This window comes from Erinaceus europaeus, chromosome 18, assembly GCF_950295315.1.
Source record: "Erinaceus europaeus chromosome 18, mEriEur2.1, whole genome shotgun sequence".
In the NCBI taxonomy this organism is placed as follows: domain Eukaryota; kingdom Metazoa; phylum Chordata; class Mammalia; order Eulipotyphla; family Erinaceidae; genus Erinaceus; species Erinaceus europaeus.
The window spans coordinates 45,407,255-45,421,735 of record NC_080179.1 but is presented as its reverse complement, the minus strand read 5'-3'; the positions used below and the strand labels follow the sequence as shown (position 1 = coordinate 45,421,735).

Below are 14,481 nucleotides of genomic sequence, written 5' to 3'. Positions count from 1 at the left end.
CCATGTTCAGTGGGGAAGCAGTTACAGAAGCCAGACCTTCTACCCTCTGCATCCCACAATGACCTTGGGTCCATAATCCCAGAGGGCTAAAGAATAGGAAAGCTATCAAGGGAAGGGATGGGATATGGAGTTCTGGTGGTGGGAATTATGTGGAGCTGTACTTCTCTTATCCTATGCTTTTGTCAGTGTTTCCCTTTTATAAATAAATTAATTAATTAATTAGTTAAAAAAAAAAAAGAATAGGAAAGCCGTCAGGGGAGGGATACGGAGTTCTGGTGGTGAGAACTGTGTGGAGTTGTACCCTTTTGCCAGTGTTTCTTTTTTATAAATAAAAGTTAAAAAAAGAAAAGAAACAAAAGGTAGGAAAGGTCAAATAAGCAGATTTGGCAAAAGGAAATACTATTGAAGTAGAAAATAGATGAATATAAGCTTATGCTTCCATTGTGTCTGATGTGCCCTAGCTCCTATCTCTGTATTTCTAAACAGGACAGCTAGGGAGGAACCCAGCCTAACCGGAAGAGATAAGACCCCCGTAACTAAGTAGCACCAGGGCCACAGATCATGTGCCTGCACTGTGCTATGTCTGCATTCCCTTTGTAACTGAGATGTAAAACTCTACAAACCTGTGCTGTTCCTTTGTCTGGTGCAGAGAATTTCCTGGAATTATCCAGTTCTCCCACCCGCAGGTGAAGTAAACTCCTCTCTTTTCCACCACATCAGGCTCTGGTCTGTTTGGGGGTGAATTCTGCAACACTGTTATTTTCAAGTGAGGCTCCAAAAGCAAGTTAGATTGATATGGACATGGGGTGGCTTTTCACTTGGGGGAAACCTTGATTCTACTACTGAGAGCAAATCTTCTTTGTCAAGGGAACCCTTGGTTCACCAAAGCTGCCCTGAATGCATGGCCTGGCTCACAGGTGAGTTGGCAATCTGAATCATCCCTGGAATGTGGACACCAGCTGTGGGTGTTCAGCTGCAGCTCCAACTGTGATAGACCAAAAATGGACACGGCCACTCTGGTCAGCTGATAGAACTCCATGTCACTGCCACAGCTATGGCAAACATACCCTTGGGTGACATTATGTCAATAGCTAGGTAGATACTAGACACATTTCTCTACAGATCTGTAAACAGCAGAAGTAATTCTCACCTGCTGACTGACTCATCTGGGTGAGAAAGGGGCTGTTCTCTACTGAGACTGGGCTGGACTCAAGCTGCTGTTGGTGCCCACACCTCCCAGAATGCCACCACCACCATAGCCTGGGCCCACCATCATGCACAGACACAAGCTAAAGGAAACTGCTTCTCTATGAGAGGCGACCACCACATGCTGGACTTGTGAATCTGGTCAGAAGCTGCCAGACCTGTGGTGAGGAAGCCCTTAACACGGAAGCTGTGGCCTCACATTCTCCGGGTAGATTTGATAAGAAAGCAGCAAAGGGGGAGAGGGGCAGTAGCGCAGCGGGTCAAGTGCATGTGGTGCAAAGCGCAAGAACCAGCGTAAGGACCCCGGTTCGAGCCCCCGGTTCCCCACCTGCAGGGGAGTCACTTCACAGGCAGTGAAGCAGGTCAGCAGGTGTCTATCTTTCTCTCCCCGTCTTCCCCCCCTCTCTCCATTTCTCTCTGTACTATCCAACAATGACGACATCAACAATAAAAACAAGGTCAACAAAAATGAAATAAGTAAATATTTTTTTAAAATTTTAAAAAAAGGAGAAAAAGAAAGCAGCAAAGGTAAGAGTAGGAAGCCTCCTAGCCTCCAGGAACCAGCCTGAAGAGGTTGGGTATAAGATGGTGACATCTATAACTTAGCATTAACCTCAGATTTCATCAACATACTCTCATGCCATGTGCCATGACAGTGTACAACTTTCACGGTGATGGTAGAAAGTGACCATATTGGTCACAGGGGGGAAAAAAATGGTACTAGGGTTCCAGAAGTCACCGCCACCACTTTCCCAGAAGAGTCAGAGATTTCCTCCCTTATGGAGCACAAAGAGCCAGCAGCCCATGAGAGCCAGGTAGCAACACAGCATGAGGCTACTTTGTCTGCGGAGTAGACTGCTCTCTGGCTTGTTTTCCCTCCTTACAATTATGCTCAATAAAAGAGCAGTTGTGCTAGATAAACTTGTTTCATTTTCTACTGCGACATCTGATCTGTACCTCTCACCAAATTCAAAAGCCCTCCTGACCAGACACTCTTTTTTTTTTTCTGTCGGAATTGTGGGGAACCCCTCCCCCATATCAGACTATATTCATTCTTCCACTTCCTCTCAGAACTTCACACTGATATTTTTTTATAAGTTACAGTGATGATGTTACTTTTTTAAATTATATTTTTATTTATTTACTATTGGATAGAGATGGAGAAATTGAGAGGGTAGGAGGAGGTAGAGAGAGAAAGAGACAAAAGAGACACCTGCAGCCCTGCTTCACCACTTGTGAAGCTTTCCCCCTGCAGGAGAGGACCAGGGGCTTGAACCCGGGTCCTGGTGTACTGTAACATGTATGCACTTCACCAGATGCGCCACAGCCTGACTGTGACACTTGAATATGTGGTACAGGCATTGTTTTCCATCCTACTGCAGTCTGAGGGTGATACAACTTTTCTCACAAAAGCTAAAATCCAATGTATAGGTCCTGGAACATGAAGGCAGAGGACCTAGTGGGGTTTGTATTGTTATGTGCAAAACTGAGAAATGTTATGCATGTACAAAACTATTGTATTTACTGTTGACTGTGAAACATTAACCCCCAATAAAGAAATTTTAAAAATAAAATAAAATAAAATCCAAGGTACCTCCCACACGTCCCTATGTCTATCCACACATACATGTGTATTAGGAAGCATTTGGAACTGCCTCCTAAAAAAACCCAAAAACTCCAAAAGATTTCTTTCTTTCTTTTTTTCCTTTTGTATTATTGAATAGAGATAGCCAGAAATCAAGAGGGAAGAGGGTGATAGAGAAACAGAAACACGGGGGGGGGGGGTTTGAAGTCTCAGGTTCAATCCCCTGCACCACCGTAAGCCAGAGCTGAGCAGTGCTCTGGCTGTTTCTCTCTGTGTCTTTCTCTCTCTGCATCTCTCTCAAAAATAAATAAATAAAATGAGAGAGAGAAACAGAGAGAGAGAGAAACAGAGACACTTGCAGCCCTGATTCACCACTCGCAAAGCTTTCCCCTTGCAGGTAAGGGCTGGGGGCTCAAATCTGGGTCCTTGTGCTCTGTAACATGCACTCAACCAGGTGCACTATTACTTGGCCCTCCAAAAGATTTCTTACTCTCCCTCCCTCAACTCTTCCTAGTAAGGTTGTTCCTACCCCTGAAAAGATCACTCCCTCTCAGCCAGTTCCTATAAAATGAGCTAGAAAACGGGGTGTTGGAGTGCTGGTATGTAAACATCAGTGTCACGTCTGAGATCTCACTTTGGCATTTCTGTGCCTCACACTCTTTTCTTTCCACTATACAACCCTGACAGCCCCAGTTAAAATGTCCTCCATGTGACAAGAGGGTATAATAAACATGGGGGTTTACCCTTACTTCAGCTGACCCTTTGGACCACTGATACCAAGCACTAGAGTTTTCACTTGAGCTCACATCGTCAGTCTGCCCTTGTTTCTGCAGGAACTACCAGTCCAGTCTGTCTTGTTTGTCCTTACTGCCTGCTGAGTGCTATTTGTCCTACCTCGTGGAAGTCATGACCGAGGGAAGGGGATGAAAACATTAAAGACATCTGGAGTGTTGACAGCTGTTTTATGTGGGAAGCACCAGGCCGGGAGAGTTGTCTGACTGATAGATTTGTGTTTAATGTACTTAATGGTTTATGTTTCTGATAGACTTGAGGTTCCCTCCCCAGCACTGTTCAGTCCTGGCTTATGGTAGTACCTGGGACCTTGGAGGCTCAGGCATGAAAGACAGACAGACATACAACATACCACAGGCTTCTTTCTCTCCAGCCCTCTGACAGCTCTGACAGACTTGATTTTGGAGTGGTCAGGGGTTGGCAAATTCAGGACTCATTTAAATTTAAGGTGATTGGGAGTCGGGCAGTAGCGCAGTGGGTTAAGCGCTCATGGAGCAAAGCACAAGGACCAAGCTTAAGGATTTCAGTTCAAGTGAACCCTGGCTCCCCACCTGCAGGGGAGTCCACTTCACAAGTGGTGAAGCAGATCTGCAGGTGTCTATCTTTCTCTTCCCCTCTCTGTCTTTCCCTCCTCTCTCCATTTCTCTCTGTCCTATCCAACAACATCAATAACTACAACAAAACAAGGACAACAAATAAATATTTTTTTAAAAAATTAAGGTGATCTTAACAGTTTGAGAGGTCCCAGACAGGATGCTTTGCTTTATGAAGGTTTTGTCGGGGAGTAGTTCAAGAAGTCAAGATCTTTACTGAGTGATCACACTCACTCGAATCTCCAGCTGGGGAGGGGGGCCAGAGTCAAGGGTGGGGGTGGTATAAGTTGCTCTTTCCCTAGATGCTGAGGTTAGCCCCCACCACCACCACAAAAATGTGCATGTCCCATTCTTGTAGCTCTAACTTCACCCTTTTATAAGTCAAACTTTTATCCCCAAAGGGAAATTTTATCCAACCCACACAGGACCACTGTGTTCTCCCTTTTGGAATGCAGTGTACTTGTCTAATCATTATCTTTGTGAAGTCAGATCTTAACGGCCAGATCAGCTTAATGGCCTCTGAACCACTTAGGTTCCTATTTTCATTCTACCAATAGATGTCTTGCCAGTTTCTTTCCCCTTGAATCCCAGGTCTGTGGTTGCTTTGTGGAAGCCAGAACTAACTTCCCAAAAAATACTGTTATTTGTATCTCAAACATAATTTGTTTCAGAGAACACATGCTAGTCCACAGTCAAAGGCGCCAATCTCTCCAAAATGATACTTGGCTAGATCCTATCCTGTATAGTCAATTCAATCTTAAGTGCATCCTATGGACAACATTCCCTATGGCGATTCATCAGACCAGAAAAGGTGGCATGAACTCTGCTCCCAACATTAGCTCAAGTGATCCTTCAACTGTGAACTACAAAAGTGATCTGGAGGGAGTCGGGCGGTAGCGCAGTAGGTTAAGCGCACGTGGCGCAAAGCACAAGGACCAGCATAAGGATCCCAGTTCGAGCCCCAGGCTCCCCACCTGCAGGGGCGTTGCTTCACAGGTGGTGAAGCAGGTCTGCAGGTGTCTTATCTTTCTCTCCCCCTCTGTCTTCCCCTCCTCTCTCCATTTCTCTCTGTCCTATCTAGCAATGACATCATCAATAACAATAACTACAACAACAATAACAAGGGCAATACAAGGGGAAATAAATAAGTAAATAATTTTTTTAAATGAAGTGCTCTAGACTTCCTCCTTGTGCACTGAGGTGGAGTCTGTGCAATGGCTAACACACATTGCTTGACTGCAGAAGAAAGGCCCCTGAAAGGGGTGTTCCTGGGACATACTCATTGGGCTGGGATTCAGACTGGAGGGGAGGCCAGGAGAGCAAGTTGAGGTCAACACGACAGTCTTAGTCTAGTCCTCGCCCTGCTGCTTGAAGTCTTTAGGTAATCAGGCCTTGATTCAAGGATATGGGGAATTCAGGCACATGCCAAAGGATGAAACTCATGTAAGACACTGCCCCACAGAATCCTCTGCCCCTAAGCTTTAGCCTTGTTTCATCTCACCCCAGACTCACCCATGTTGGCTGAGCAGAAGCAGGACAGGGAGAAACGAAAATCGTGCAGAGATATGATACACACACTCGCCTCCTGCCGAACTCACTGCAGTGCCTCTGAAGAGCAACACCCAGAGAATGACAGAGGCCCAGGCTGGTTAAGACATCCACCTGCCAGTCCTTCCCTCACCAGGGAAACAAAGAGACAAAGGCATAAAAAAGAAGGAAAAGGGTGGAGGGAAATTGAAAGTCGAAGCATCCTCATCCCACCTCCCTCAGTCTTCAGCAGACAAAGGCCTACAACTCTGGGTCCCTCTCCCACTTCAATCTCAGTCTGATTCCCTTCAAAATACACACATCCTGGGTGGAAGGTGGCTCATTGGTACAGTGGGCATTGTGCCCACATGAGGCTCAGGCACAGGAGCAAACAACAAAAATTAGTAGGACCCCATGGATGGTAAAATGATAACCTGGTCTCTCTTTCTCTCATAAGCAAAATAAAAATTTTGCCAGGCACCCATCTCAGAAGTAGAGCACATGCCATGTATGTATGAAGCCTATGAGTCTGATCCTTGACTCCCTATAAAAATAAAAAGATAAAGGCTGGGGAAGATAGCATATGGATATGCAAAAGACTTCCACGTTTGAGGCACAAAAAGTCCCATGTTCACTCCCCGGCAGCCAGAACTGAGCAATGCTCTGATAGGATAAATAAATAAATGTGAAAATATAAAAATAGAAAGATAAATAAAACACACTAGTCTCCTCCCAGCTTTGCTGAAATCACTCCATACCAGTCACATTTCAAGATAAACTGTCAACACTGAATGAACACAATTCACCATTTGTAAAACACTCTGATCTTTGCCCCCAGCCAAGCTTTACTGTAGCTGAAGTCTGCTTTTAAAAGATTAGGTTACTCTAAGAAATTAGAGGTTTGGTGTCTACAAAGAAATCTAATATTAAACTACTATTCATGCTCACTAGGCAAAAACTGCTTTCACCTCAGGTAATGTGTCTTGCCCGTCTGGTTTTACACTGATACTCAGCAAGCGGAGCCTGTGAGTACTCAAAATGGGCCTGGCGAGGTTCTGAAGGCAAGATGCAGTCCTGGGAATGGCCGACTGACTGCCAGGCTGCTAGCTGGGCTCACTGGTCACCCATCCTAACATTCACATGTTGCCTGCAAGCCTAGGAGTGGGACAAAGCGGTTACGTGCTCCTTGTCCCAGATTTCATCTACTTGGGACTCAAACCCACACATTTCACGGTCAGTCTTAACCAACTTCCTTTCCAGGTTCATGGTAAACCCTTAGAAACACCTTTCACAGAGAGAAAAGCTACTCCGTTCATGCAGAGAGTGCCTGAGAAGAGTCAGGCACCACCCTCTTGGTGATGTGTGGGAGGGGCCTCCAAATGTTGATGGTTAATTTTTTTTTAACTTGTCAATTAAACGATTATAATGAGTGATCATGAAGAGTGGAGAAACTTGCACTTTTTCAGTTGTTGAGAGCAATTTCCTTTCTGAGACTGTGGAAACACAGAATACAAAATTCAGTTTCCAAGCTGTGAGGAGCTTCCTGCAAAAGCATGCTTCTAGTTGCCTTCACCCTTCCCCAGAAGAGGAAGTGCAGGGAGCAGCACTTGGCACTGAGCCCCAAGTGCTCTGTGTTACAAATGTGGAAGGCTCCTGCTGCCTCCAGCCACTAGCAGTTCTGTGTTGGCTGCTCCACGCTCCTCTGCCAACCTAAGAGAGGAAGAAAAGCACGGCCGGCTGAACGAGGCTCCTCTATACTGAAAGCCCGAGTCACAAAGAATGGGAAACCGTCACAAGAAAACATACTTCAGATTGTTTTTAAAATTCATGTAATTTGGGGACCAGGGACCAGAGTAAGGATCCTGGTCTGAGCCCCCAACTTCCCACCTGCAGGGGGGTCGCTTCAAAGGTGGTGAAGCAGGTCTGCAGGTGTCTATCTTTCTCTCCCTCTCTGTCTTCCCCTCCTCTCTCAATTTCTCTATGTCCTATCCAACAGTAACAACAGCAGCTACAACAATGGAAAAATTGGCCACCAGGAGCAGTGCATTTGTATTGCAAGCACCAAGCCTCCACTTTTTTTACCTAGAGGTAAAAAAATGATAAAAAAATTAAAAATCCTAATAATTTATTGGCCCCTAATAGATTCTAAAATTCACTTCAAAAGCAGAGCTGAGAGGTGGGGGTAGATAATATAATGGTTATGCAAAGAGACTCTCATACCTGATTCTCCAAAGTCTTAGGTTCAATCCACAGCACCACCATAAACCAGAGCTGAGCGGTGCTCTGGTATAAATAAACAAACAAACAACAACAAAAAGCAGAGCTGAGATGCTGGCTGCTTATCACCTCTTTATGTTAAAAGTCGAGTGTTATTTCAATTCCCTGAGCTAAAATAGTTAAGTGGAGTGTCGTTTCCACTGCTGGATGTTACTCACACAGGATACTGAAAAGTGAGGCAAACAGCAGGTACACCATGCTGTCAGCTCATTTGAGACTTGGCCTGGGTTGGCTTGTGCACTAAGGGAAAAGTTTATTCTTCTCCTTAGCGAGATCAGTTAGTATCATAGCCCATGAGACTAACTGCTTAAAACAACATTTGTAGGTTTACCTCAGCACAGAGTCACTAGGTAGAAATATTTTTTTAACATTTATTTATTTAATAATGAAGGGGAGAGGGAAGTAGAGAGAGAGAGAGACAGAGAGAGACACCTGCAGCCCTGCTGCAGCACTATAGTAATTAAAAAATCTAAAACTTTGTGTGGCTTTGTCTGGAGTTTCAAAAAACGGGAGATTTATTTCACTGTGGTTATTTAGGTCAGCAAAATTGGCCAAGGGGCAAACCAGCACGGGGCTATGTGTTCAGGTCCCAAGGGGAGTAGCACTGCAGGTCTGGGGAAGAAGGGAAGCAGGAACGGAGAGCTCAGGAACAACTTGAACAGGAACAGTGCATGAGTAACTTCTGTCAGACTTAAATCACGTCCTACAAACCCATGATGCCTTGTGAGTCTGCATAAATCTGTGGTCTGTTCATCAGCCTTATGTCAGCCGTGTGCTACTTACCCTCAAGTCCCAACACACCACTCATGAAGCTTTCCCCCTGTAGGTGGGGACCAGGGGCTGGAACCTGGGTCCTTCACACTGTAATGTGTGCGCTCAACCAGGTGTACCACCACCTGGCCCCGGAAGAAATATTTTTTAAGGAAATGGGATATATAGCAAACAAGCAACGCTCACCAGAGGCTGCCAAGTTAATTCCAAATACTAACCTTACTGTCTCCAGTGTTTAACTCCAGTCAAGGGGCCAGGAGATAGCTTGCCTGGCATACTGTGCCCTACTGTACATGAGGCCCTGGGTTCAAACCCTGGCACTCTGTGGGAGCACTGTGAATGGAGGAGTGTTGGATAACTGTGAAAGCATAGTAAGAGCATAAGGGAACTCCCATCATAAAGATGGAGGTCTGAAAAGACACCCCACCTGTCAGCCTCTCCCTTTCAGGGGTCGAGCATGGAGGGAAAAGCTTTCCTGACTCAGTTTCTTCTTGTCAGTCTCCCAAGCTTCACAAAGGCCTACACCTCCTAACACTTAACTCATTCCCTTCTTACAAACCAAATGGTTGCCTGCTTAAAGTTCACTATAAGTTCACCATCTTTGATCACATGCAAACTATACTCCATCATCCTACCCTGTCAGTAGTATAATAGTAAGGTCCACACTCTATTTCCTCATTCTTTGATCACTACTCCATGTATCAATATTCTGCCTTTCTCTGTTTACCTCTCCCTTGCTGGTATAATTAACATGTTTTTCTAAATACCTTCAGTTAATTGACTCTCTTACCTAACAGCCACTAATCATCCTGAACTCTCCTCTACCCCTATCAATTTTCTTCATTCCTTAAATCCTTCACTATGAGGGTTCTGACCTTTAGAAGCCCACAATTATTGTCACATGTGAAAAATGTCCTTTGTTCACTTTTGCTATTTAAACCCTGCCTTATGTACAATAAATTGGATTTGTTCGTAGCTGAATCATCCCCTGGTTTCATTCTGTTTGTGAAGTCTCTAGTGCTAGCATGGAAAACCAGTTGGCTTACTTTGCTGCGAGGCCACCCACGCGAGTGCCAGCAGAGGAGAGGTACTGTGGAGCCTCGCCTCTCTTTCTTAAAACAAGGACAGGCCAAAAGTATTGTCTGTGGAGATGGTGACGGGGTTGGAAATAGGACTAGAAAGCTGGATCAGGGAAGAGAGTAGCTCCCAAATCTGGGAAAAGTATATAAATACAGTTAACTGAAAAATCCCATGGATTTGATCTGGGGTCCATATTCAGTGCAGGAGCCTGTGTAACCTCTGCATCCCTGTAGGTCTGAATTCGCATTCTGTGGTCATAGCTAGGGACATTCTAGGCTACATCCATTGCTGGACACATCCTCCTCAAGTGGTATTTTGTCCCAACCTCCCTTCAGAGAATGGGGCAGTCCCTACCATTGTTGATCCATATTGAGGTCAAGGTCCTGTTGGTCCATTATGTTGTTCCTGATGGAAAGGACCAGGGATAGTGGAGAGAGGGGTCTCCTTTGGCCTATCTGCATGTTAGCTGTCAGGCTTAGGCAAAAATCAGTAAAATCATGGCCCCCCTGGAATATACCTAAAATAGACCTACTAGCTTTTTCCAAAATGGAGACCCCAAAACTCATCTGCTAAACTTCTGCCTTTAGTTTCCTGATTATTAAATAATTTGTTCTGCTTTATATCTTAATGCTTTTTCAGCCAGCAAGTTGCAGATACTACTATAATGTCCACCTGATATCACCAATGTACTGGAACTCCACTTCCCCAGAGCCCTACTCCACTAGGAAAAAATAGGGACAGGCTAGGAGTATGGATCGACCTGCCAACACCCATGTCCAGCGGAGTAGCAATCACAGAAGCCAGACCTTCTACCTTCTGCACCCCATAATGATCCTGGGTCCATGCTCCCAGAGGGATAAAGAACAGGAAAGCTTTCAAGGGAGGGGAGGGGATACAGAACTCTGGTAATGGAAGTTGTGTGGAAATGTACCCCTCTTATCCTATGGTCTTGTCAATATTTTTTATTTCATGAATAATTTTTTTTAATTTAAAAAATAAAAAAACAAGAATAGAAAATTGGGTCAACAGCTACCACCAATGTCCAGCAAAGAGACAATTACAGAGTCCAGCCCTCTCACCTTCTACACCAAGAGAGTTTGGTCTATACTCCCAGTAAGGGAGAAGTGATAGCGGAAGGGCTCTGAACTCCAACTCCATCAGGACCCAGAGAGAGAAGAGGAAATAGGAATAGACATTCAGATGTAGTAATAGGTATATGTGTAGGACTTGGAAAGGAAGAGAAGACGTTACCATGGGAAAAAAATGGGCAAATATATACAAATATAGACAGATAGTTGGAGAAATAATAGTTGACCCATATCTGCAACCTTGGGAGAACTGTTGTAGCTTCCAATGGAGGGAATAGGGATACAGAACTCTGGTGGAGGGAACAGTGTGGAATTATATCCATTATCTTATAATTTTGTAAATATTAAATCACTAGTATAATTTAAAAAAAAAAAAAAAAGAAAATTGGGTCAAGAAAGGATACTCACAACACTAATTAGAAGATATGCACCCCTATGTTCACAGCTGCAATATTCACAACAGCCAAAGTGTGGAAGGAGTCAAAATGCCCATCATAAGATGACTGGCTGGAGAAGTTATGGGATATATATTCTGTGAGGTATTACTCAGCAGTAAAAGGGGTGATATTGTGTCCTTTGAGACACAATGGATGGAGATGGAAGTGATTATGCTTAGCAAAATAAGTATAGAGATGAAAGACAACTACCAGTTGGTTTCACACCTATCTGCAGTCAGAGAGCTGATACACATGAACTTGCCAAAAAAAGAAAAACAAACAAAAAACAGAAACAAGCAAAGTTCTTGTGAGAACTCTGGTGGTTATCTTTGGGAGGTGGGAGGGTGAGGACACAGAACTCTGGTGGTGGGAGTGGTGTGGGACTACATACACTGTGATCTTACAATCTTATAACCCACTATTAATCACAAGTAAAAAATAGGAGGAAGAAATAGAGAGAGAATTGGGTCAAGGGGGCTAACCAGTGAGAAGGCCCTATGTTCACTCCCTCGACCGCATTTTTAAAAAGCAGCACAGGAGGTGGCACTGTGGATAAAGCATGAGGTCCCAAGTTCAGTCCCCAACACTGCATGTCCCAGTGTGATGCTATGGTTCTCTCTCCCTTCCTCTGGGCAGTGGCACATAGTACAAAGCACAAGAACCAGTACAAGGATCCCGGTTCAAGCTCCCAGCTCCCCACATACGGGGGGGATGCTTCATAATCAGTGTCTGCAGGTGTCTCTCTTCCTTCCCCCCTCCTCTCTCTCTCCCCCCTCCCTTCACCTTCCCTCCCCTCTCAAATTCTCTGTATCCTATCCAATAAAATGGAAAAAAATAGCCACCAGAAGCAGTGGATTCATAATGTCTGCGCCAAGACCCAGTGATAGCCCTGGAGGCAAAAAATAAAATAAAATAAACACCTTTATTTAAAACTCAACTACAGAGCACAGAAAATAGCATAATAGTTATGCAAACAGACTCTCAGGCCTGAGGCCCTGATTTTCCAAGTTCAATCCCTTGTACCACAATAACCCAGAGCTGAACAGTGCTCCAGTAACAGCAATAATAACAATATAATAACAATAATAATAAAGTTACATTTTCAGTACATTATTTTCAAATGTACCAAATACAATAATCTAATGTTAAAATCTACTGAGATATATTTCACTACAAATCTGCTTCCTGACATTCCCAGGACCTTGGCCACACCATAAAGAAGCAATGGTAGGCTAGGACTGGCCCAATGTCTGAAGGCAGGCTGAGGTATCCCGCCCCGCCACGTGAGGAAGAAGACTGGTCCTGAAATGAGTGCAGCCTACAATGTTCCCAGCTGTGACCAGGAGTTGAGCTCAGACCAATAGAGACTCAGAGGTTACACAGGCTCTGGTGCTAAATATAAACATATATAAGGATGGATAGAGATAGTTAATTCTATCCACAGAATTTTTTCAATAATGGGAGCTACTCTCTGCCCTAATCCAACTTTCCAGGCCTTTTCTCTACTCTGACACCATTCTCTTAGACAATACTTTATCCAACTTCATCCTAGTTATCAAACTCAAGCAAAAACCACCATAGTCATGGGCTCCTAAAAGCATGCCTAAAATGACTTCCTGGCTTTCTTCCACCCTAAGGTCCCTAATCTCATTTGCTCTGTTCCTACTTTTTGGTTCCTGTTCATTAACCATTTTGTCTCACTATGTCCTGCCACCTTCCAGACACCAAACTGCAGACGCTACCAGGATTCCATCCTGACCTCTCTGGGCAGATAACCTCACCAATGTGTCCTGGAGTCTCCTCTCCAGAGTGCTAGCCCACTGGGGAAAGACAAAAACAGTCTGGGAGTATGGATCCACCTGCCAACACTCATTTCCAGTGGAGAGGCAGTTACAGAAACCATAACTCTTACCTTCTGCACCCCAAAAACCATTTTGATCCATACTCCCAGTGAGGGAGAAGTGATAGGAGGGAGAAGATAAGAGGGCTCTGAACTCCAGCTCCATCAGGACCTACAGAGAGGGCAGGAAAAAGGGAGGGGCATCTGGATGTAGTAACAAGGTCATGTGTGACTTGGAGGGGAAGAAAGGCCTGAGCCTGGAAGAAAAAGGGGGCAATTATGTACAAATGCAGACAGATAGCTGTAAAGATGATAGTTTACCCATGTCTATAACCTTGGATTGGGGATTCAGAACACTAGTGGTGGGAATGATATGGAATTATACCCCCACTGACATGTAATTTTGTAAATCAATATTGAATCAGTAATAGAAAGAATTTTTGAAAATCTGCTCCACACCTGCAATTAACTGAATGTCCATTACAAGACTGAAAGCCATCAAGTGTTAAAGCAAAATCAAATCAGATTTCACTGGGGCTTTGGAGGGAAAACAACAGCTCTGAACTGTCATTTCAGAAGAAAAACAAATCCCATTTTTTACAATTCAAGTGTAAGTCTCCCCAAATTTAACTCCAAGTTTTGTTTGCCATTGCTTTCTCAATCAAAATTACTGAAGACTCTAGATTTATCCCGAAATACCTGACCCAAACCGACCCATGTTATAAGTTAAATCCCAAAGCCCGCTCCTTCTTTCCAAGCACCTTCAAGTGTAAACTGCATCTGAGCACTACAGGTAGGGAAGGAGAGATTTACAGTCCAGGCCTCTTGTCCCAAATTAGAAACAGAAGGAAATTATCTATTTTTGTGGTCTCCAGAAATTTTTTTTCCCATCGACTCCCTGACTTCACCCAATTCCTTTGTGGCCACTGCCAGAAATGTCTCCCTTTAGCCTCTTAGGAATCATGACTAGCCTCTTCCATCCACCCCATGCTGGGCTTGTCTTTCTGCAGAGAACATCAGCCTCTAGAACATGCAAGCAAAGAACCAGCCCCTTCAGTCTTATCCTCAGCTCAAAACACTGATGACTTCCGACCTAGAAACTAAGTCCAAAGAGCTAACAGGGAGGACAAATCCTGCATCATCTAATCATACTGACATTCTTTTTTTTTTTAAAAAGATTTTATTTATTTATTAATGAGAAAGACAGAAGAAGAGAAAGAACCAGACATCACTCTGGTACATGTGCTACCAGGGATTGAATTCAGGACCTCATGCTTGAGAGTCC

General features: G+C 44.3%; 1 protein-coding gene across 8 annotated transcripts in view; it reads right to left on the bottom strand.

The window, feature by feature from the left end:
* Positions 1-14,481, bottom strand: part of C18H2orf76 (chromosome 18 C2orf76 homolog) — a 68,614-nt gene that overhangs the window by 51,621 nt on the left and 2,512 nt on the right. For 2 of the 8 annotated variants that reach the window (XM_060178005.1, XM_060178000.1), the window contains exon 1: positions 8,764-8,866. The exons of 3 other annotated variants lie outside the window; for them this stretch is intronic. Coding sequence is in view for 1 of the 5 variants with exons in the window: in XM_060177999.1 (XP_060033982.1) it covers positions 13,269-13,289 (21 nt within the window). In the remaining 4 variants the exon portion in view is untranslated. Of the gene's footprint in view, positions 1-8,763; positions 8,867-11,327; positions 11,352-13,268; positions 13,369-14,481 lie in introns of those variants that run through there. 3 more of the 8 variants (XM_060177999.1, XM_060178002.1, XM_060178006.1) reach the window with 3 other exon arrangements.